Below are 24,323 nucleotides of genomic sequence, written 5' to 3' on the forward strand. Positions count from 1 at the left end.
CAGTACCCACTGCAGCAATAGGAAAAGGTAGGCCACTGTAGTAATTTTTTAAGTAGAACTTTTCTGACAACAACCTAAAAGCAGTAGGTCATCATTAGATCTCCTTGCAAGGCAAAAACAGTCACAAGACTTCCTGAAGCATCACTGTTTAATACAAAGGTGCCAATGATTCTAAGGACGTTGGTAGTGTTCTGTGTTATGGATCTATGAGAGTGGTTGCAGTGTCTTCATGCCAATCTATTGTCAGCCCCTGCTATCCTCCACACAGATTCCTGCTGCTGGTTTATGTTTTCTTCAGGCACTGTGGTGCCACCAGTTTAGTTGCTTACTGTTATTGGCTCTGACCGTGCTGCTTGTGTTACGTGATCTTGAGCCTGTGTTTAGATCCTGTCTTGATCTTGCGTCTCTCCTGATCACACAGAACTGAGTTCCCATATTATTCTTAACGTGAGGCAGAAACAAATCTGTGCTTGCGAAGTTTTGCCTTACGAGAAAACCTTCATTCTCTTTCCATGAGACATCTATGGTTTAATTCATCCAATACCTCCTGAGAGGGAGGGAAATCTATGGGCACTAATTCACAGTGCACTTCCTAGAAACAGTAGCTAGGTAATGGTTGGTGATAGTTTTACACAGAGGAAGTAAGAGGCAAAAAGGTTAAATAACACAGGCACATTTAGAATCTCCAGTTGGTAGTTCATGCAAGATCACACTTCTCCAGAGAAACATGGACATAAAATCTAAATATTCTTAATTTTCTTATATGAATGTAGAATCTTACTTCATATGTGTATTTTGCAAAGTGATTATTCTGGACAGAATTAACCTTTGTGCATTTGCATCTCTACATAGTGTCACTTGCAGATGTATACCTTGAATGCAATCTTGCTAACAATACTCACCTGTCTGTTCTTCCTCAGTAAAGCCCATAATTGTCATGGCTTCCAAGGTCTCCTGGAACATCTCATCATCTTGTTGAGCAGGAATAGGTACATGGCCATTAGATAGAAAGGTATAATTGTTGAAGCCTTCCAGCAACAGATCATCTAAAAAGCAAAGAAGAAAAGCTTTACTTAAATGCATCAACTTAATGCTCTTAGTTCATGAGTTGTCCCAGTGAACAACAGGGGAAAACCCAGTGTTTTCACCAAAGGAAGACTCTACTTGTATCAGGAGTTTAGAGTTTTGTGGTGCACAAATATTTTCAAAATAACTCTTCATTTAGCAAGATTGATTGTGTTAAGTTTCCAGTTTTCATTAGTAACTGAGGAATGTCTCTGCCCCTCAGTGGAATTTTGCACCCTATGTACTCAAATCTGAGACATTCTTCCCAAAATTCTTTCATTTAATGCCATGTGTAACCTACTCAGAATTACACCTCTCCCTATGGGGATTCATATCAGGTAATAATAAGAATGGAACCAGGTGACGACCATAGTGGGCTAGACCAAACGACTCTTCAGCCCTATGCTGTGGCCAACAACAGATTCTTAGGTAAGGAGCATAAAAAAACAGGGAAAATGCAGAGTTATCCATTGCTTTATACATTCTTTGGCAACTAGTGATTTAGGGAAAGATATCATATTTGAGCCATGATGTTCCAATACATACTATGTCTAATCCTTTTTTTGGATCCACTTACACTTTTCACCTTCTCAACATTCTGAAGCTATACTTTTCACAGTGTAATGATGTGCTGTGGAAAAGACATTCTCTTAATTTATTTTAAAACCACAAACTAATATTTTCATTTGGAACCCCGATTTCTTTTGTGCAAAAAGTAATGAATAATTCTTCCCTATTCGTCTTCTCAATATCATTCAAGATGGGGTCTGAATGGGTTTACATCTCCTGTAAATTGAAACATCCTGTAAACTGCAAACAACGTGGCTTAAACAGGTGGACATCAATTGAAGCTTTCTTATAATTCACTTGAGAGAAGTATTTTCTATAGCTAAAGAGCTGTTTATTTATAGAAAGGATTGAATGACATAAACTAAAGAAGTTAAGATAAATTACTTAAGTAAGCCATTGTTCAGACTGTTCAATGAGATCTGAGAATCATTAGCAAGTAACTTACTTCTCATCTGTTCAGAAGCTCCAGCAATCAAATAGTAAAAGATATGAAATGTTCGCTCATCTTTAGCCTGACGAATAGCACGGGATTTTTCAAGCAAATCTGTTTGTCAAGTGTGTTAAAAAAAAATCAATAACATATCTCAGACCTTCCTTAATTGTGCCATCAGCCTCAGAACCATCAATAGCATTCTTGAAATATTTGCCACGAGCTTGTCTAACATGAACATGCGTCTAATTCTGTGGCAGGAGCTCTGGTATAATTCTCACCACAATGAGTAGATCAATTTCCTACCTCTTATTTTGTATTAAATGCTGGTAATCATGGTAATAAGCACCACAATAGACATAGGTGTTTCTAAAATCAGATATATAAAAATAGTATTCTCAATATAATTCACACCACTTTTAAAATGAAGTACCAATATGATTCTTTCAACATAAGGTGGGGCTGCTAGAAGGACAGTTCTTGAGGCCAGTATTGTAAGTATAAAAGCAATAAAAGCAAACTTTATTTATGGTCCATTTTTGTGACTATAAACTACTAAAAATGAAGTTGGCAATAGTGTAAGTATTTCAACACCAGTCAGTGATTCACTCTTTAAAAGCTATAGTGCTATAGACAAAGCTTCAGTTAAGAGCAAAAAAATTAAAACCTGATTTCTTCTAAAGATCACTTGTCAAAATAAGAGCAGAAAGATAAACTGTTTGTTGCTTGGTGCTACACCCAAGAGATAAGGTCATTCTTTATAGCTGCATCGTTCTTATTTCTTGGAGCAAGCAGCTCCTTCTCTGTGCAAAGATGAGCAATGCAGCACTGAGGAATCTAGCTACATACTAATTTGTTCATTAAAACATACTATCTCATAAACATAACCAAGGGAACAGGCAACAGTACTTGGCAAGCAAAGTCAGGCTAAGCTGAATTTCCCTGACACGTCTGTACTTGCTTCCTGAAAAAATACATTGAGGTTATTGAGGTATAGCTCACTGCTCTGTGTGTGTCATTTGAAACAGCAGGGCAGTATTTAGCATCCAGAGCAGACAAAGTTGTCTGGAAATACCTCATACTTGATGCTCTCTGGGGCATCAGCACCAGCAAAATATTTGCTTCAGTTCAATTGAGGGAGTTTTGAGAACAAGTAATTTCTGACCATGGCAGTTTAACAAAATATGCAGAGATCAAGTCAATTTCTGGATAAATTGTCCCTTGGTTTGACAAAGGGAGAGGAACTGTAAGGACTCTAAGACAGCTTTTCTGACCGCACCATGTTCTTTTGCTTTTCCTGTCTCTTTTGTCTTTATTAATAAAAAGTCTTTAGAGGGGTGGAAGGGTGTCCTGGTTCAACCACGACAAAGGGAAAGGTATATCCCTTTTACTAAAATGACCCTTCAGTCCTCCAGACACGAACTAGAAAGCTGTCATACTAGGTATCATATAGACTTCTCCCTTACCAGGTTATTCTCAATACTTTTTCATGGAATGCCTCTACCCCAGTACAACCTATATATGACCTTTGCAATACCTAAGCAGCGGGCACATGCAGCCACAGGCTTGATCATTCAGTCTGCAAGGCTCAGGACCCTTCCCTTACAGAAGCCAGGGTGCACAGGGCTGAGGGTAGGATCACACTGAGCATCTGGACTTCATCCCAACATGCAGTAGGGACTGGGACAAAGTGCCAAACCTGGACTTGAAAACTGGGAAGCACTCTCCAAGTTCCTGGGTAAACTGTAGTGATGATACCAAGCATTCGGTGTTTTTTAAAAGTGCCTGTCACAGCACCAGTAAGAAACAGTGAAGTTCCAAAACTTTTTATGCAGCTGGAAATGTAGACCACAAAGAACCAGTGTGACCCATGCAGGATCACATTGATACGAAACAAAACGACTACATGGCTCTCAAGACCACATGCAATCTTAACCACAAAACAACCTTTTCCCATTACTGTATTATTGGGACTCTGCTTTTAAAGTCCCCTGCCATTGCCTTTAGGTATGGTGCTTCCATTTTCTGAAGCTGTATATGGGGAATAGCACACTTTCCTATAGCTGAGAAAACAGACCTGAAAATATAAACATGAGAGTAAGACAAACGGAGAAGCTGGTATCAGCACAAATGGAGCCACTTCCCGCCGTCTTTGTTTATACTAGCCTCAGCAACATTTGCCTTTCTTAGACATGCAATGGAGCTTGTTTATCTTGCTTCTTTTGCTCACCCTAGTTAGCTTCCAGTGCATCTCACTGAAAAGGATACAAGTCTCTATGTTTGCTCCGACAATGTAGCCTGTCACATCAAAGTTGATGCGGATGAATTTGCCCTGTGAATGAAAAGAAGACCTAGATTGGGCTGTTCTTTCAGGTTATGCCAGATTTTTCCAATATTAGTTTTTATCCTGTTTAATAAGACAAGTACATCATCTCCTTAAGAATAACATTCTTGATTTCCTCCTGCTGGGACAACCTGTGGAAAAGCCTGAAACGAAGTAAACTTCTCTGATATTCCCTCTGCAGAGATTAGCCCCCCCATTTCATTCAGGCACTTAGAGGGAAAGGAGTCTTCCCTACTGGACCAGGGAACATCTGGTCTTCTACTTTGATTTCCACAACATCAATGAGGGAATAGCACTGGATCTGTGTAACTCCCTCTGCTAAGGTTCATCTGCATGGATCCTGAACTTTGCAGGGAGAGAGCAGAGGTGGGAGAGGGGGGTCTGCAGGGAAAACAAGCATCTGCCAGTGCTTCCAGAAACAATTGTCATCAAAGAGTGACAGCCCTCAGTTCACATCATTCTAACTTGAATTTGTATGACTGTTTTTTCTTTTTCTCCTGTAGTTTTTAATTTAATGTATTAACCACTTTTGCTAAGTAATAGTCACACCTTAACACCTTATGACGTATATGCTCAACAGTGGTGCATAGAAAAAGGAAGTACAGACTTTGTTTGCAAGTATGAAGGTGGAGATGTCCTGGAGCAGGAATTGACTCTGGAAGGCCACACATAGACTGCTAAATTGTGAGAGGACAATGGTACTGTCAAGTTTGAGCTTGATCTTTAATCTTCTATAAGGCAAAATTCCTATTTCAGAGAGGAATTCTAAACTGTTTTTAAGGGATTAGTTTTAAGATGCTATTTAGAGTAAAGCACTGATGAGGGCCACTGTCTGTACCTTGAGCTTTAAAAGATGCTGTAGCTACCCCCTTCCCCCATAGACCCAACTGGATTTCTCCTACTTACGAATCTGGAGGAGTTGTCATTCTTCACAGTTTTGGCATTTCCGAAAGCTTCAAGAATAGGGTTTGCCTGTAGAAGCTGTTTTTCCAGCTCACCCTAAAATTCATTCAGATGCAGTTAACCCTAAACTTCATAATTACTTAATTAAAACCAACGCATTTACACTGGAGAAAAATGTGAAACATAATTTAAGCCTTTAACTTTTTTTTTGCTGAATACTGCACTTCATGTGGATTTGTTTTCATTCTCCGTTAATCTTTGTGTTTATATATTTGTGCAGTTGACTGCTGTCCTGTATACATGACCCTTTTCCAGCCCTGTTGCCTGTGACAGATCAAAGTCTATTAATCTGTTTAGCATCATGACTGGCCTTTCTTAAAAAAATGGGTCATTCAATGTAAATTATTTTTGTCCAGTTTAATATAATTTTTAGAAGGGATATTCTTAAAGGAACCTCTAGCATGTCTTTTTCAAGTTAGTTTACTGAGATCCTTTGCTAGCAAATGACAATGTAATTAGAATAACTTGCCGAGAATCATTTTAATGTAATGCAGCACAAAGCTACAAAGCACATTTCATCCAACCTATTAATAATGATCCATGCAAGGCTGTTTAGGTTAAATATGGAAATGCATTGATTTATTTCAAACTAGGATAATGAATTATCATGCAAACACACAAACTTTGTATTATATTGTTAATTGTGATTGGTAATTGCTAATGAAACAAATCATGCAATGAAACAAGCATGCATTTAATACTCCTATTTCTAAACAAATCAATGAAGTTGAAAAAATCCTTTGCTTATGAATACAGCTTTTCTGAACTTTTCATTCAGGTCTGTCCTATGAGGTCACTCAATTTCACATTTTTTTCTTGTCATCCTATTCTTTGAGTACTGCTCTGCAGTAACATGTGTTATTTCAAATAACTCACCCTGAAAAGGAAAAAGTCCTTGATACATAATATGATATAATTTAAATAATTTTAATTAGAATATAAGGTAATATTTAGGTTGAATCTAGGGGAAATAATTTGGAAAATGAAAGTGCTTCCCAATTAGTGTGCAAAACTGATAACCTTTTTCTAGAGACTGTTCCTGAATGTCTTGTAACTTATGTGGCAATGATGAAAGCTGCCTCAAAATATCAGTAAAAAGCAACAGATTGTTAACAAATGGCTAAACTTATCTGCATGGTCATGAGACGGCAGAATGAGCGCCTTCCTGAGAGCACAGATGTTTTGAGAGCTAAGGCATGTATCAAGACTGCATTTTGAAAAAAAGAAAAGGAAAAAACCACCAAAAATCCCCCAGAACTTACTACCTAAGAGTTAGAGGGAAGGAAGATTTCCAAACAAGCTAATACAGGAGTCCTAGAATAACTAATGAATTCCTAAAAGTGCATGAAATTTCTCTGTACTGAGAAACTCTTTCCAGTTACACTGTGTAGACTTAAAAACTCCACTATAAGTGTAGGGTGTTGCTGAAATCAGATGGTGACAGCTAAAATAGAGCCTTGTATGCTAAACTGAGAGAGATACCACCTGCTTCTAGTGAGAACTGAACTATGCCATAAACTTGAGGGATAAAACTGTGGCTCCAAATTAACAGCCTTGTATGCAGCTGTAAGTCCACTGAACTTCACAGAGTTGCCTATGCCAGCAATGAATCAGGTTTTTTTTCAGAGAGCTTGTCAAATGAAATACTAAATTAACTAAGGGGCAACACACTGTCCTTTGTCATAGCCAAAGTTTGAGAGGCAGCAGTCAGAATGGGGGAAGAAAGACCCCATTAAAAAAAAAATAATCCCATTTGCCTGGCACAGAAAGAGAAAGAATATGCCAGCGAACCTGCCTATATTCCCAAAGCATTGGTATGCTGGTGCAGCACACCACAACACAGGAGGGCCCATGAGGGCTTGTAAGAAACTGCCGTAACACCTGCAGACACACGCTGCAGTGGGAATTGCTCTGTTACACATCATAGCAGCAAGCTAAGAACATGCTAACTTTTGCAGATGTGAACAATTCTCAACAGTTGCATGAAAATGTAAAATTGAAAGCAATATCAAATGGAAAGCATGCAGCCAAACAAATCAATCAAACAATGTGAGGTTTAGGAATTATTTCACAACAGTCCTAAAAAGTTCAACCTGAAGCACAGAAAGCATTTGGGTATTTTCATTCAGAAATCACATTGCTCAATTTCAGGCTGAGTGGCTCTTTCAGGATCGTGGGAAATCTCATTCAAACTATGGCAATTTGAACACACATAAAGAAGAGAGTGGTATTTGAAAGATGACCCTGCCTGTGTGAGACTTCATTCTTTACCATGGAGCCTGACACAGTTAGGGTTGATTTGTGAGAGCATTTGGTGCTATTGTTGCTTTTTATCATATCATACAACATATTTCAACAAAATGTCTCTTAAATTTGAGGTGCAACAATAGCATGCAGATCTACACTCAGTGCCTTAAACACACATCAAACAGTCTTACTCACGTAAGAAAAAGATGGACCTTGCTGTATTGAATAACGTGGTATAAAACAAGTGTCAGTATCATTTCCATTACACAGACATTTTTATTGTTTTTCCTGTATTAAAATAACCAATACACAGTTTCCACGCAAATAAACCAGGAATACAAATACAATCTATTGCAGACATACCAAGAGTACAAATACCATTAACATATAGAGAGCATTTTAACTGAAGGAAAAAAAACTCTGAAGCAAAGGGATGGGATTTGGATCCAGTCCCAGGTTAGTCTCCCAGGCCCAGACAAGGACAGATATTTTTATGGTAAATCCTCAGTTGTTCTCTGGTGCGACTGAGGCATTTTGCTATTCATTATTTTTTCATGACTGAAATTGCTGTGTCAGTAGTCCCAGTCACTGAATTACTATTTGTCAACATGTTATAGAACAACTTAGACTTTCTCTCAGCTCCTATCTGGTGGATATTTGCCTTCAGGTCTTTCTCAGGGCCAATGTGATCCTGAGACTCACATAATTCCCCAGAGGAGTCAGCAGCAACTGCAGTTACATGCCCATTAGGGATGACCTTGAAACCACAAGTTCATTTCCCCCCGCCACTGAGCAGGGACCCAGTAGGAAGAAGTAAGTTTCTCGCATAAACATTCAACAACAGAAAACGATGCCTTTAGTCTTGCACCATTTCCACTAAATTTAATCACAGATTTCTAGAAACTACTATTCAAAGGGACATCTACTCCCTCCCCTGCCCCACAGCAGAATCTGCCATGCATAAACAATCACTTCTGGTGGAAGAGCCCAGGCTGCGCACCCCGTGCTCTGGAGTCCTCTGTCTGCCAGGCCACAGGGTAGGCAAGGGTAGCTGCAAGACCCAGGACAGGTGTGGTCATGAGATTTTTGCCTTGTTTCCTACTACCCCACTAATTACTCTTTTTGGACCCAGCCTTGCATTTGGAACACGCTGACATGTCTTCCTGATTTAAGCCTGTTTTGTCATAAAAGTGAATTGCTACATTTTTTTTGCAGAAGTTTGAGTACCATTCAAAAGGCTGAAAATGACATAGGAGCGGGAGTTGTATCATCGCAAACAGCAAAGACAGTTGAGAGCCTCAGCCACACTAACGATCTCCGGGAACTGGGCAGATACAAGCTCGTTATTATGGTTCAGAGCAAGAAAACAAACTTTAGTCACTAAGGCAAGACTATAAAAAATTCTGAAGCAACAAAGTACTTAAAAAAAAATTGTGCCTTTCAGAATTGTTCTCTCTGACAGAGGGGTAAAAAGAAAAGATAAGTTTTATACTGGCACTCTTCACTGGTTAGTAAGAAAACTCACTTACCAACAAAGCCAGTCAAAACTTTGGAAGTTTAAATGCTGGTATAGATTTTTGTGATGCAGTTGGACGATGTGTTAGTTAAAGGCTTTCCCAAACTTCTTAGTTGCCAGGGGTCAAGGGTAAAATAAGGACCTGAGCCCTTCCAGGCTTCAAGGCCGTCACGCTAGGATATAAATAGGTGCTATGCATATGGAAAGCTATGAATATTTCTCTTCTAGCAAAGTACGTTCTGATTTGATGCCTAAAGGGGTGTCAAACAAAAGGTTTTTTCCATAAACACAGAGCTGTGATGTAATTGTGTACTCTTAATATGTCGACTGTTTGGCAAGCCACAGACGTTGACTTGCTGTTAGCACAGTCAGCTCAGTACAGCCCTAACAGGCTTGAAGGAGAGTTGGATATGGAAGAGCTCACTTACAGTGATGCTGATGTCCTTTTTGCCCTTATGTGATGAAGCAACAACAGCCAGGTACTGAATGACCTTCTTGGTATTTTCTGTCTTGCCAGCACCAGATTCACCTCTGAGGGAAAAGAAAATAACACAAAAGAAGGTGGGTAACTAGTGGACTCCTTCTGCCATGTGATGTATTTAGTGTACAAAAAGAGGACTGGAAAGTGCCCGACTCAGTATTTACCCCAGAACACCATCTCTCCAAATCCACCTGACTTCAGTATGCAAAGAACGCATTATCAGAGCTATATCTCTGTCCCGATAGTATTTTGACTGGACGTTAGGCCATTTAAGGCAATTCTAAAACATGATGCATTTTTGAACAGCAGTTCATCTTGCTTTGGCAGCATCTGAACATTTACGAAAAGTGGAGCTGGCAGGGAGTCTACTTGTATTTTAAAACCAAAAAATACAACATTAACTATGATGTGGTACAGCAGTAAGAAAAAACATCAGCAGTGATACAATAGTTTTCTCTTCTGAAACTCCGGCATTAAAAAGACTAACAGCTTGTATCAGTGCTGGACAACAAGCGAACGATCCTGCCTCATCTGAACTCCGTGTTCAAACGCTCCTTGAATTCAGTGGGACTAGAGCTGGGACTGCCTGAGGTGTCTCTGCTAACCGGGTAATAAGGGACATCTTGTGTGGGGAGATGTCTGACCAGCAGAATTGGCATCCCGGCTGTGCTCTGTGCAGTGTCCCTTGGGAAGCAGGAAGGCAGTGGTTACTTTTCACCTCCTGGATGACTTCCAGGGTTAAGTTTATTTACAACTCTTAAGCCTTCTCTTAAAGTAAAATAGTGGTTTTCAAAGTACAGGTACAAGGGCCAGATTTACACAGCCTTCTCAGAAGAACATTTCCAGCCTACTTTTCCCTCTCTGTGTCACACTACATCATTTCACATCTTCTAGATACCTTTGGCTCTGATGATTATATAGACGAAAATGTTTTTATACTGTCCTGTCTCAGCAATGAAAAAAGTCATTGAAGTGGGTGTGGATGTAATAAACTAGTTCTTTCAACTGTATCAAGCTAGTGCTGTGAGGAGGGCAATAGTCTAAATGTAAGTTGGGCCTGTTTGTCTTTGGATTTAAACTAAAATGGATTTAAAAATAAAAAGAACAATACATTCAAAAATCCCATGGATATTTGTCAACTCTTTTGAAGCTGAAACTATTTAGCTGGATCCATTGCAGTTCTGCTTCTTTTCCTAATTAGGAAATACAGGAGTTAATTTTCCCTACCAAGGGACCAGTGATAAATGGACATAAAAAAATATGGGTAAGTGCTGGGCAGAACTTTCAAGATAGAATGACATTGATGTAAACCTTAGGAAACCAGAAACAATTCCTGTCTGAGGTACGACACGATGAGAAGTGTTTTTTCTGGCTTTTAGAGTTTTAGCCAGAAATAATTAAGATGAATATGTTCTTTTTCAGAAGACCTGGGTTAATTTGCACAGTTTTGGATTTGCCTCTGCCTGGGCTTCAGTGCTAAAACATTTCCATGTTTTATTGTTAAAAATTAAGTGTCCTGGGAACAATTCCAAACTAAGCACACCAATTTGAAGACATATGCATACAAAGTTTTCAAATAAATCTACCTTACAACTTTGTTTCTTTGGAAAAAAAATAAAAAAACCCCCTTTCTTCAAACAAACCCTGGGCTTTGAACTATTCCATTTTATTAAAGGTTATTTGTGGTTCATCACTACTTGAATTGCATTTCCTTTCTCCCAGGGCAACAGTGCCCATCATTTGGCTTTCCCCTGAATCCCTGTGAGTATTACCATATATGGCATCATTTTACTTGTAATTATCCTACCATACTGTACTGCTTAAGTTGCTTAACATTTTCTTCTGTGCTTTCATCCTTAACTCTTTGCTCCTGCACAGGCTGAGGGTTTTCCTATTTTCTGCAGACAGACTTTGAGGCTTTAACTTCCTTTTGAAGTGGACAATAAAAAGTTCTTCAGCATGAAATGGAAATGCTTCAACATGAAATGGAAAACAGACAGGATCTCAACAGCTACAAGTAGGAAAAGAATCCCTAAGGTCAATAAGTAATGAAGAATAATGTCCATAACTGATGAATACATGTAATTTTTCAACACATCAGATAATTTTTAAATGTCCATGACAATAGACAGGTCTGATAAACAAGTAGCCATTAAACAACATTAGTAGCCCTCATATGCTGAAGGATGCATCACAGCTGTATGACAGCATCTAGATTTCATCTCAGTGATAAAATACCATGTGTTTGAAAACTAACTAATGAGGAGGAATGGCTAGATCAGGTTCAATGCCTCTAAACATCAAGAAGCTTACAAGGAGAAAGACCCAGGAGGAGGAGAGCATGTGAATCTCTTAGTTTGCTTCACAGGTGGATGAAATTCTTCCTAGAACTATTGAGCTGCAACAGAATTGGTCATGCTGCATCTGCCTTGAAGTACCATAATTTCTGGGGTGGCAGAAAGAACTTTAGTTGTGAGGTGGTATGAGGAATCCCACCTGTTTTAAAATCTACATGCTCTCTCTCGAGCTCAGTGACTGAATTTTTAAAGACAGGTCTTTTTCCTGAAAGCATCTTTCAGTGGTTTTGGCATGGACTATACACAACAGGGTTCCACCCAGGAGGCATCTGCTCCTCTCTTCTGAGTGCCCATTTTCCTCAGTCTTTACCTCTAAATTACGTTCCAAAGCGAATGTTCACCATATACACACTGTTACCACTGTCCTAATCATAATCTTTTGGGAGTAGACTGATCATTTGTTTAATTGAAGCATCTCAAATCATTCTTGATGCCTGCCATACATAGAGGCAGCACATTTACTGCCAGTGCTGTTCTTTGCACCCAGCTCAGATGGGCAACACGAAAAGATCAAAAGCAGGTCCCATTGCACAGTTCTGATCAGCCCAACAGCAGTACCTTATCTACTTCCCATACAAGTTTTCCTCCTTGGGTTTCCTGGAGCAAAAGGGTCCACTAGGCTTAGAGGCTTGCTCTGTTATAAACACCACTCTCACATTGCGTGGCATAGTTTAAATTTATTCTTCCCTCATTTCTTGCCAGGCATTGTTTTAGGAACTCAATACAACATTTAAAGCACATAAGCTCACATATATAGTACTCGGCTGTAACAGAGGTTTTGTACCACATGAGCTACTAAATCCTCCATGACTCCATTACCTTCACCTTAAATGAAAATTACCCCGGCTAGAATAGGTTTCTAAATTAGGACAAGGTGAGACTAACAAGTTGGCCCCACTGTTGTGGGGTGAGCCTGCGGTGTAGCTACAAGCTACTCTTGTATTTTTGGGTATAACTGGGAAAAATCATTTTTTAAAGTGTATTTTTTGTTGAAATATTGAAAGCTTTCTATATTGATATTATAATACAAGACTTAGTTTAATTCCACTTTTTGAAACATCTAAAAACCAACAGCAGAATTTATTTTCAGCATTTGTTTCAGTAAGCAATGAACCACAAAAATTGCCTGTTCACACATCTCTTAATCTGGCTGTGCTGGCACTGCGGGAAGCCTCTGTGCACAGAGCAGTCAATGAGGTGCTCTAAATCACATTAGGGCTTGGCAGGCTTCATCCTGCAGTATAGATGTGCAAAGATAATGAAAATCTTTGCCCTAGACCAGCTCTGTCCCACTAGAGACGCCCCTCAGAAGCCAGCCCACTGATCCAACTAGTTTACTTATAAAAAAATTCCCCAAAGAGACCGAGCTGGTTCAGCACCAAGCTCCACCCTGGGTCTAAAGCTACACAAGATATCTGTATGGGAGAACGGCCAGGCAGCAACGCTTGCCAGCTCCAGCCTTTGAGATTTAGTGAGCTGGGAAAGAAAAGAGTTTAGCTCTCTCGTGGAGGAGTCTTTTGACTAATGGGGCTTTGCAGTTTGGAGGGTGTTCTGGATGACTACGTTTCTTGACACGTGTCGGGAGAAAGTGGGCTGAAGTCCTGTGGCTGGGTGAGGCTCTGGAGAGTTTGCTCAAAAAGAGAGAGGGGAGGATGGGGAAACGGGCAGGATGGCCACTGTCTCACCCAATATTTTGTCTGTTACAGTATCGAATTAAGTGGAAATAGCACCCTGCTACCATATGTTTTTATAGAAGCTATTAGAACTAAATGCATGTATGAAAAAAAGGTAAAAGGTAATGAAAAAGTATTTGATTATATGTACAAATCAAGTGTTTAACAAGCATTTGTTTTCACAAGCTTCACATTACCCCAAACATTAAGAATCTTGATCAGATTTTTTTCTCATTCATTTAAGGTGTTTTTTTGTTTAACTGAAACTTGTACACAGTCCTTTTAGCCACATCTGCTTTCTAGAAAATACTCTGCCCATTCTTTTCAGAAAGTGGCTAAAATATGCTAACCCAAGATCAGACAGGTTTAAGAGGAGATCTTTAAAACACTCATGTGCTTAGCTATGCAAATAAGCACCTGTGGAATTTTTTGTAAAAAAACCTTTTGAAAACACCAACAGAATCCACTTGTATCTTTAGAAATCAAACAACTTAAAAGCCAGAAATCTCCTTTGAGGGCTGGTGCCTCTACTTACATTGGAAAAGGCTTGAAAAGTCACAAGCCTGTTCACTGGCCATTGCTTAGTCCAGTTCATGCTTGATTGCTCATGCACCGAGGTTGCTCAGGTCTCTGAGTAACTGGACAGATTTTGGGGGATTTTTCCTTCAGCAACATCTAATGTGCTGATCAACACAGACCAGCATGGTCTTTGCAAGAGTGAATACAGAATATTTCACGGCCAACTCAGATGTTAAAGAAGAGAAACTGCAGTGGGGGAGGCCTAAGCACAGGCAGGAATTTTGGGGAATCCCAAGAGCCAGGCAGAGCAGTGAAGGCTGCCCAGAACAGTACAGGGACCAAAACACAAGGATTGAAGTCTTAACTGCCTTAATTTTCAGGCACATAATAAGATTTCATACCTTTAGTGCAGTATTATATATTGTATATTTATTATATATGTTATGTTATGTTATGTTATGTTATGTTATGTTATGTTAATGTAACCACAGATATATTAGTTAGTAAGCACAGCCATGGTATAAAGCTTTTTATGTGGAGAGAGGCAGCTTGTACATGTGCATGGTAGGATGTGGGGTTTTAAGGCTGACTGTAAAGTGGCAGAGAGCAACTGGCAGGGAATGACACGAGAGGATGTTTAGTGATGCTGCCCATGGGAAAGAGCTAACAGCAGAAGGATGTGTCCACAGGGGAGAGTAGATCAAAGGCAGTATGTGTGTAGTTATTAATAAAATGTAGAAGAAATAATGAAATCTAGGAAAGACAGGGAATTCTGAGGAAGCATTAGAACCCATGAGCATTACAGACGGAGCATTTTAAACATACCATAGTTAATCACACAAAGGGTAGGGATTGAAAAAGAATGCAAACAATACTTCACCACATGAGGGTAGGTTCAATGAGCTGAGGGTGAAGTCCTGAGAATGGGTATATTTATACTCGGAAACATGGAATCATGCCTAGTTCTCAGATCTGTGCCCCTGCCTGTGCCCCAGCAGCATTTTGGGTGAGTCCCAGGTACTCAGCATCCCACCAGGCCTTTGGTTTCCAGGTGAGCTCTACTAACAATGGAATAACTTTGCAGAACTAGTACAAAGCACACAGCACAGAGTACTTGAAAATAAAGTGCACAATTTCTGCTTACATTTTGACACCAGTGTTTTGGCTATCCTGCTGAATTCCCATAAGGTAAATAGCAAAAAGTTATTTGTGGGGGATGGGTATCAGTAAGTGGAAGAAGGCAAGAGTCTACACTGCAGCATCACTAAACATAAGTGAGTTTTTGGCAGCATCCACAACTATTTATATATGAATCCTTACAGCTACATTTTTTTACAATTTAGGTACCAGGCCTTGGAAAGTTTGAGTCTGTAGCTATTTAAAGAAAAGATCCCAGCTGATCAATGCCATGAAGTCTTCAGTTATTGTTATATATTTTAGGCAAAAAGATAATTTCTTAGAATTTTTAGCAATTCTATAAAATAATGCAAATTGCTTCCGCTTGACAGCTGCCCAGCTGAAAGCCAAGTGAACTTTCTTCTTTCTGTACAGCCAAATAAGGCCAACAGGGATGATAAACCAGTAGTGGTTAAAGTTGTGTAATTGGTTTTAGCTTGACTAATCTTTTTATTTTAAAAGGCATGTGAGGACTGGTTTAAGCTATAGGTCATGATGGCCATCCAACATACAGCAGTTATTCCAAACATCTTGATGAATCACTTACTGTGGCTGTTTTCAAAATGGGAAAGACATTTCATTCTCTCTATTTTAGGTACTACTGGTGTTAAACACCTTATGTTTCCAGCTTAGCTGGCCAGGTAAAAAAAAAATTATTTTCAATACATGGTAGCTGTCAGAAGTGGATCCTTTAATGGATTTTCATGAACAAATAGGCATAGATTTGCAATAGAAAGTCCCTTTCTTAAAAATCCTAATATTCCAAATTTAAAAGATCTGAAGATTTACTAATGGAAAAATAAACTAAAGTACAGGAATAGAAGGAGGAAATGCATATTTTAAATTAGTCTTCATTACCATGACATGTTTCATCCTGGGAAGAATATGATGGTCAATTTTTGTTTCATCATTGCAGCAATTTCAGATTTCTTTTAGGTATTAATGCATTTTGGGCAGATTCTTGATCGATACACTTACACGTAATGAAATCTTGTTACAACAGAGGTTATAGCTATGCTAGCCCTTATGGTACCAGATACAGTATATAATTTTTACTTATTCTTAGGTGATAAATTTTTTCCAGTCAGCAGTGGCACTCACAAGTAACTGTATGGCTGGTGATCAGTAGCAGTGCTTTTTAAAAACTGTAGTGTAAATATATATTCAGTCGGTCAGTAGCCACATTTTCACAGATAACCTAAAACCAGTTCAGTTTGGGAATATGTGTATTTACAATACTCGCAGACTACAGCGTAACTGCATGAACCTGCTAGAAATAATATGCATGCCATCTTCTGCAAACAATATTAGTATTTACACATCCTACCTTTGATCAGGAAAACTGGAAGATGCCTAATACAACAAACACAAAATTATGTCAACAGCATCCTCAATGGCATTCAAGTAAACAAAACCAACTAACTAGCAACAGAGGAATGGAGAAATGGTCAAAACTGAAGGTCAAATAGGAGATCCCTGTCCAACTCAACAATCTGAGTGTTTTGCAAAATAGGTAGGAATGATAAACCAATGGGATTTTGTAGAGTAGTAAGTTGCGCAGAGCAAAACTTATTGCAATAAAATCACCACCTGACTCATGATACAACAGCTGAACCCCCCATGCTGGTGCTGTCTGAGCACTGGCAGGTCAAAACTCAAGGAGGGAGCCTTCAGCAAGCCAGGACACAGAAAAATCAGAGAATTCAAAACAGGGCTGGCTTAGCTGGTATTTCACTATTGCCAAAACTGATTACGTAGAGACTGCAGAAAGGTCTGACCTGTGCAGTGGTGCTGAGCCCTCTTAGCCAACACACCCCTGCCTCGCGCAGAGGCTCCAGGGGAGCCCACTGCCAGCAGGGAGGTACCAAACCTTCTCCCTTCTACCTACAGTATATGCAAACAGCACAAAACAACAGCATGAATATGAAAGACCATGCTTTTCTGCAATGACAACTGAATTTGGAAGTTGTGGTGAGCCACCAAATGCTAAAAGTGAAAAGCAGTTCAGTAAATATCCAGGATGCTCTGTGTTCCTCAGTTTTCTCAGTTCCTCAGCTTCCTCTAGGAACCTTTTAAAATCCCTTGTTCTCTCTCCACACACAGTTTTACAATTGTTTACAACCAATGAACCAAGTTGTTCACTGTAAACTCTTAAATCTCTAAATTCAGAAGGTTGATTTAAAGAAATAAGTTTGTGCATTAAAGACTTCCTATGACACTAATACCTGCTTTTTATTTTACCAACGGGTAAATCTACCAGAGTAGATTTAGGACTGTAGTTCAAGCTTACTGAAGGTGAGGAGAATATGTCTGTTTCACCAGAATTCGAATCAATTTTAAATAAAGAAAGATGTTGTAATATTGAGATATACTAAAATAGATCAGTTTACTTACGTGCACAGGATGGACTGGTCTTCTCGATCTACGAATAAAGAAAAAAAATCCATTAATTAGGGAAAATGGCTGTCCTGACAGAAGCACTTATGTTTATAAGGATTTACATAGAACAGCCTAGACCTTCCAAAATCTGGCAATCCATGATTAGTCAAAAGTACTGGGTTCACATCTTATTTAATTTGCCCTTGCATTTAAATAACCATCTCTAATGGAAATATTTTGTACAAAAAATGAACAAAAGGTTAAGAGTTCAAAAATATTTTTTGTAAATTCCATTAGAGATGAACTGTAATGAGGATAGCAAAAAGATCAGGCTCTCTGTAAGAAGATTATAACTGAAAATTTCAAGCCTGAAACTCAAGTTTTTACTATGCTTATGAAGTATGGCTAGCAGCCCACTTGAGACAGTCTGGACAGATAAGGCATCAAAACCTAAAATGTTTTAAGCTGGTCATGCACAGCTTTGAATTTTGAAAGCAGAGCAGTTCAAATACCTGAATAATAATATACTTTCTATTTCATTTCAGACTGAGAGACAACTTTTATCAAGAGGACAAGTAATTTCTTGAGATGTCCTCCAAAGAGTAAGATAAACCAAGGTACTTCACATATTTTACAAGAGCATGTCAACACGTACGTAAGTATTCTTCATGCTTTTTACTACAATCCACCTTTTGGATCAAGATTTATAAAAAGGTGGGCCAAAGTCTCCATTTCTACTATGTGAGCCATGTAAGAGGTTTCTGCGCAGCAGAGTCCAGTACACTGTAATGCTGCAGGAAGGTTTAGGATCGCATCCTAGCTCCATAACCTGCTCTTGCAGCATTCCTCCCTGCTTATGCTTTTGGAGTCAGAGTTTCTCTTTACATTCAGAACTTTTACACAGAATTTTCTACCAAAAGGCTGATCTCAGGCTAAGATCTCTAGGCTGTGATGGACAGTGAACACCCACCCACTGAGGTTTCACAATGCACTCCACAATGCTAAACTGTTTTGTAAAGCTCCACTGAAGCAAGACTTCCAGACAAGTCTGTGGTAGTGGGAGGCTTTACAATTTGCCCTCTATGTAAAGATGCATGACTAGCATGTTTGCTGTGAGCAGTTCTGAACGATTTTTTTCAGTGTGGGAATGGTCAAACACTGGGACAGGTTGCCCAGAGAGGTGTGGTATCTCCACCCTTGGAGCTGTTTGGAAGTAGACTTGACCAAGGCTCTGAGCAACCTGACCTGGCGTTGAAGTTGGCCCTTCTTTGAGTGAGGCTGTCACTGTACAGACTGTAGAAAAATCTTCTGACTTAGGAAAATAAATTCCCAGGCAGGTCAAATACATTTTTTAAAAGTGTGCAGAGTTTATAAATCTGAGACTTGAGGCAGATAATTAAGGCAGAAGAGAGTGTTTCTGTGTGGTTTGGCATTATTTATCAAATGCAGAGGTAGCATTAGCCCAGCAGAGCCTCGGCTCAGAGGTTAAGACATGAACTTCTTCCTCCTTTTATTCAGTGTGTGGGGTGACTTGCAGGGCTACCTATCTGATTGCTTGCCCCTGTTGCTGACCCTGTATGTAATAAATATCATGAGATAAACAAGCTTTCTGTACTGTGTAGAGATAATGGAGATAAATTCAACCTATTAAGCTTGCAAGTTGTAATTGCTGCCTGGACCACAGCCAGCCTAGGAAAAGCAGTAGAGGATTCTGCTATGGCTTGGACTGATATTAAACAACTGGTTTACTCCCAGTTCCTCAATAGCTGTAATATTAACTGCTTTATTGATCACTCACACAGCAAATGGTGCCACTTAACTGCTTTATTCAGTAAATTGGTGCAAAATGACTCATTACATTTCTATTGGAAATATTTGTCAGCAATCAGCACAGCAGGACTCTTCCACATAAACATATGGGAGGAGACGAGCTGTGAGCCATGTTTATTTTTCACTGCAGGATACGAGCTAGGCTTTTTTTTAAGTTAAAAAAAGTGAGAACACGGTAGAATTTTTGCTAAAAATACACTGTTGTGTAAAGAGAAACCATGGGCATATATTGATATTGCATCACAAACCCATAAATACCATAAAGAAAATAAAAGTGACTTCTTAATACGGACTTGCCAGTGGAATTTCTGAGCGCAGGGAACATTAGAAAAAGTTCATCTCCTCCAAGCCAAGTATTTTCTCACTACACTTTTCTGCCCACTGCTGCCCTTGTTTTGCTCCCCAGTAAGTGAAAAAGCCTTCCTGAAGGTATCTCATAAACTGGCCCACCACAGGGGTTTGTATGAGTGCATGCCCATGGGCATCTTTGCTGAAATGTAAGAGCAGAAGAAGGATTAGGAAGGTCAGAAGTTGCACCAAGTACCCTCTGGGATAGAGAATAGGCTGTGCAAGCCAAGCCTGAGTTACTGAATTTCTTTGGACTCAGTCAGCCTAGCCCCTCATGCAGGTACAGGGAACAAATCCTGCTGAAATGGGAATAAGAGGTAAAATGGAGAGAATGGTGGGTCTTTGGTCCTGGAAGGACTCAAACTGAAAGCAGGGACTGGTGGGTGGTTGCTGGCTCTCCAAAGATGCCTTCTGGTGAAGCAGCACTTTGTGACTCTCACTGACAGCAACTTGCTTGAGGACTGCTGGGGGCTCTTGGAGGGAAAACCAAAATTATTTATTCGCTTTCAGCTTTCTCTTGTAGTCTGAAAGGCTTCCAGGATTGGACCTATGCGATTTGCCGGTTCTCTGTAGGTGAACAACCCCGTGGCATTCTTGCAACCTTCTCTCTCGGTCACTGGACTTATCCCCTTCTAACTTCCCTTGTGTTTGGCAGCCACATGAAGTCTTGAAGCTTTCAGCCCTGCGTTGCTGAATTGTGCAACCTGTCCTGCAAAACCTCATGCTGACAAACTGTCCTGTGCACATTCATGGAGGGAGAATTCCAGATGTTTCTCTATTTCCTTCAGCAGTTCTAACAAATTGCAAAGGTAAGGATGAAAGTTATCAGAAAACCTAATCCTATTCTGTTATGACTTGAGCTGCAGATACTGGTCTCATTTACTTTCAAGGGCTCTCCCATTCGATTACTCCTATTTCTGCTCTGGAATATTTTATGCTATATAAAAAGGACTGTGCCCTATTTTGGGAGTCTGCAACTTTATGTGGGTGGATCTATAAGAAGAGAATGACTTGCATGAATAAAACTCCTTAAACATAATTCCTGGGGCTTAAAAAGTAACAAAATATGTCTTCTAGATTCCAATATGTTTTTTGGTTAATGCCTTTTTAAAAAATTTTACACTACCTGGAAGACTATCATATCCACCTCCTGTATGTCTCTATTAGATGTTTCGGATTTTTCTTAATTTCCTCCTCAATTTTTAATAGCATAGAGATCTACATTTACATTCTAAACCCTACCAGCTTTCCTAAACATGCAGTTAACTTTTTTTTCTGGAATCTGCTTAGCTTTTTTACCAAACACCTCCAGATTGCTTGTAAGAATCATATGCCCCTCTGTTTTTGATAGACCAGCTAACTCTGCTTAATCACAAACAAAATCAGATGGTTTATCACAATGAAGCAGCAAGTTGGCAGCTTTACCATAAAAGGAAAAAAACAGACTGAAGCCATGTTCCAACACTCACTTACTGCTTCTTTACATTTGTTAATAACGACACTTCCTAATGGGGACATTTCTGTACAGTCCTGCTAAGGACATAGTAAACAGATGGCTTTACACAGCAGCCTCCTTTTCTAAGATCTTGGGAACTGTGTTTCCCTCCCATACCTCCCAGTAACTATCAAGTTGTTTGTTTTTCCATCTTTAACTCAAGCTTGCATAAAAATGGCTTTGCAGAAAATAGATAACCTTCTTGAATCTGCAGAAAACCATAATATATATTTTCCATGATGATTTATTGCCAGAGAACTTAATAAAAGCCTAATCATCCACATGAAAACTTTATGTCTATTACTACTGCTACATAACCTGACTTTTCACATTTGTATTGTTTATCACTTATTTGCTGTTTGCTGCATGCAGGGAAGATGGCAGAAGGCAGCAGAATTACTCCTCCTTACTGGACTGGTGTCTCAGCTCCATCATCACTGGAAGCTGGCAGTGCTGCAGGGAGAAGTTACCCACCCAACTCCAGCGCCTTTTCCCTGGCCTGCACTGCCCTCTCCTCGCTGCTGTTACCAGCATTCATACAGTCACACTGTGTACCGGGAGGGGGTGACCCACCTTAAAAACTAATTCAGCAAAAAGCAAGGGATGGTTTTTGCCTGGAGCAGTTTTGAGTCATGACTGCATGAAGACTGGTGCTGGCAGTGCAGGAGTTGGAATGGGGGCTGAGCCCTTCCTATGGCAGCTGTGCCACTGGGGAGGTACTTCATCCAAAACACAGGAGAGACAGGTGGGTGCAGAAGCATAGGGTGATTTTTTATGATTGCAGTCTCTAAGTGTAGCAGTAGTCAGCTAGCTTGTCCGTAAAGACAGTCAGTGGGGCCCAGTTCATCGTGGTAGCTCCTGGGGACAGATACACTTACAAAATGCTCTTGTGGGATGTTATATTCTCTTGGTCTTTTAGATTAAAGAAAACTAAAGTTTATGCTTGTTCTGACTGGAAATGAGCATCAGTGACTGTGCCTGGGCAACGCTCATACTGCATTAGTGACGTGGTAGTCGGTAGATTCAACAAGACATCCAGCACCCCAGTTTGAGCATGAGACAACATGACTGTGATTTGTAAAAGGGTTTTAGGTACTCAGAACCACTTGAAACAAGTGGACATTGTATCTCTGCCCAGCCAACATTTTCGTTAATTCCTGTGTCCTGTGAGATGTCAGCTTTTCTGCATATTTGGAAGAAAGTCCAGTTATCTGATTTCTGTTAACCATGCCTAAGTGTTATTACCAGAACAACTTTGATGGGACTTAAACATCATCCCTAATGAATACATTAACCAAGTAAGTCTCTAAAGTAGAGGAAGAATGCAGTGTGCACAGCGCATCTGTTTTGCTGGATGCTTGTGCCAGCAGAGGAGAGGGTGAGAATGTGAAGGGCTGATTCCCAGATGATGAGCCTGCAATAGGACCAGCAATTTTCAGACACTGAGACTCGATTCACCAAAAGATAAAGGTTCCCTGAGGCATCTGAACAAGCTGATTGCTGTTGGCCAAGTGGCCCTGGTCATGAAGTAGCAGAATGTAATTCTTCAGTCTTGTGAATCTAAGATATATTTTACTTTGGCAAGAAGAAACTATGCAAGTTTCCCAGATAAGGAGCAATACTGAAATTTCACAAGGAAAACATTCAGTGCCCTGATCCATGTTTATGAGTAAGAATTTTTTTTTATATTCCATTTGCAAATATGCTTACAAAAAACTACGAAGCTCTCTATGTCTGTATGTGTTGCGTGCACACACACGCACACACACACACAATCACGTTGATGCCCACTTTCACCACCCCAATGTGCACATAATTTGGCTGAATAACAGAGTTATTTTGAGGTTTGGTTTAGCTTTATGCACAAAACATGAGTACGTTTTTACAAACAAAAGCACAGCTTTAAAACCAGCTGGGGCCCTCTTCAGAGATGGAGAGACTCCAAAATGGTATGTCCAAGTAAATAAGCAAATAAAGCATGGGTGTCCTGGGCTTGTGATGCAAGCTCTTGTGGGACTGCTCCCCAGCTGCCATGCCAGCTGTGTGTGGTTAGGACGGGACGTTGTGGAAGAGCATTCTCTTAAAGGTTCAACTGATGATCTATTCCCTTCTCTTTTCTTTCCACTTGCTCTCCTGCTTCTCTCTGCTGTCAAGAATTCCTTGCAAAGGGAGCACATGGATAACAAGGCATAAAGCTTCCCCAAGAGTTGGTGGGGCCAGGAAATTATTATGAGCATCAAAAAAGTGAACAGAAAGAGGCATGCACTCTTACTGCCTCCGCCTCCCAGCACCCAGCCTGGGAGTCATAGCTGAACCCAGGCTGTTCTAGGTGCAGTTAATGACCACAATGAAGGGCAAGCCAGCTCCAGTGGCTTAACTGCTGCTTGGGAGAGCATGTTAGGAAGGACAGGAGACACTCAGAGAGAGGAAGAGTGAAAGAGGTCCTTACGCTGCTGGCTGATCTGTGCTGACAGTAGTTTTACGTGAAGCAGAAAGCTCATGTACTTTCAGGCCAAAACAATTCTCCTGTTTCAGCATAGGCTGTATTATTACATTTTTTTTCTCTTTCCTGCAGATAGCTTGTAGCCCTTTCCTAATTGTTTTTCCCCATCCCATTTTTAGGGACAAGTAGCTGTATTCTACACAGCTGAATGAGAACACTGCTAATGATCTGCAGGAGCTGGAAGCTTCTTGCAGAGCTCCCTTGCAAGGCTTGCTGCTTAAATAAAGGAACTGAGGAAAGAAGACTGCTCTGACTTCAGGGCCTGTTGGAGCCCTGGACAGTGCTGGATGCAGAGTACAGTGGTCAAGAGATGATCTGGAAGGCAGATATGTGCCTGTGGCTTAGTGGGATGAGCTTATGCTAAGTAAGTTTCCTATAACTATGGTTACATAAAAAATGATATTTACTGAATCATGTTATTTTAAAA

General features: G+C 39.9%; 1 protein-coding gene across 3 annotated transcripts in view; it reads right to left on the bottom strand.

The window, feature by feature from the left end:
- The window catches only part of MYH11 (myosin heavy chain 11), a 63,579-nt gene that overhangs the window by 25,356 nt on the left and 13,900 nt on the right, over positions 1 to 24,323 (bottom strand). For 2 of the 3 annotated variants that reach the window (XM_069809998.1, XM_069810000.1), the window contains exons 4-10: positions 17,736 to 17,763; positions 9,564 to 9,666; positions 7,815 to 7,835; positions 5,316 to 5,408; positions 4,334 to 4,397; positions 2,081 to 2,179; positions 903 to 1,046 (exon numbers count right to left, since the gene is read on the bottom strand). In XM_069809998.1, the coding sequence (XP_069666099.1) occupies positions 903 to 1,046; positions 2,081 to 2,179; positions 4,334 to 4,397; positions 5,316 to 5,408; positions 7,815 to 7,835; positions 9,564 to 9,666; positions 17,736 to 17,763 (552 nt within the window). The remainder of the gene's footprint in view (positions 1 to 902; positions 1,047 to 2,080; positions 2,180 to 4,333; positions 4,398 to 5,315; positions 5,409 to 7,814; positions 7,836 to 9,563; positions 9,667 to 17,735; positions 17,764 to 24,323) is intronic. The other variant, XM_069809999.1, reaches the window with a different exon arrangement.

The sequence above is a fragment of the Haliaeetus albicilla genome, chromosome 22 (genome assembly GCF_947461875.1).
Source record: "Haliaeetus albicilla chromosome 22, bHalAlb1.1, whole genome shotgun sequence".
NCBI lineage: Eukaryota > Metazoa > Chordata > Aves > Accipitriformes > Accipitridae > Haliaeetus > Haliaeetus albicilla.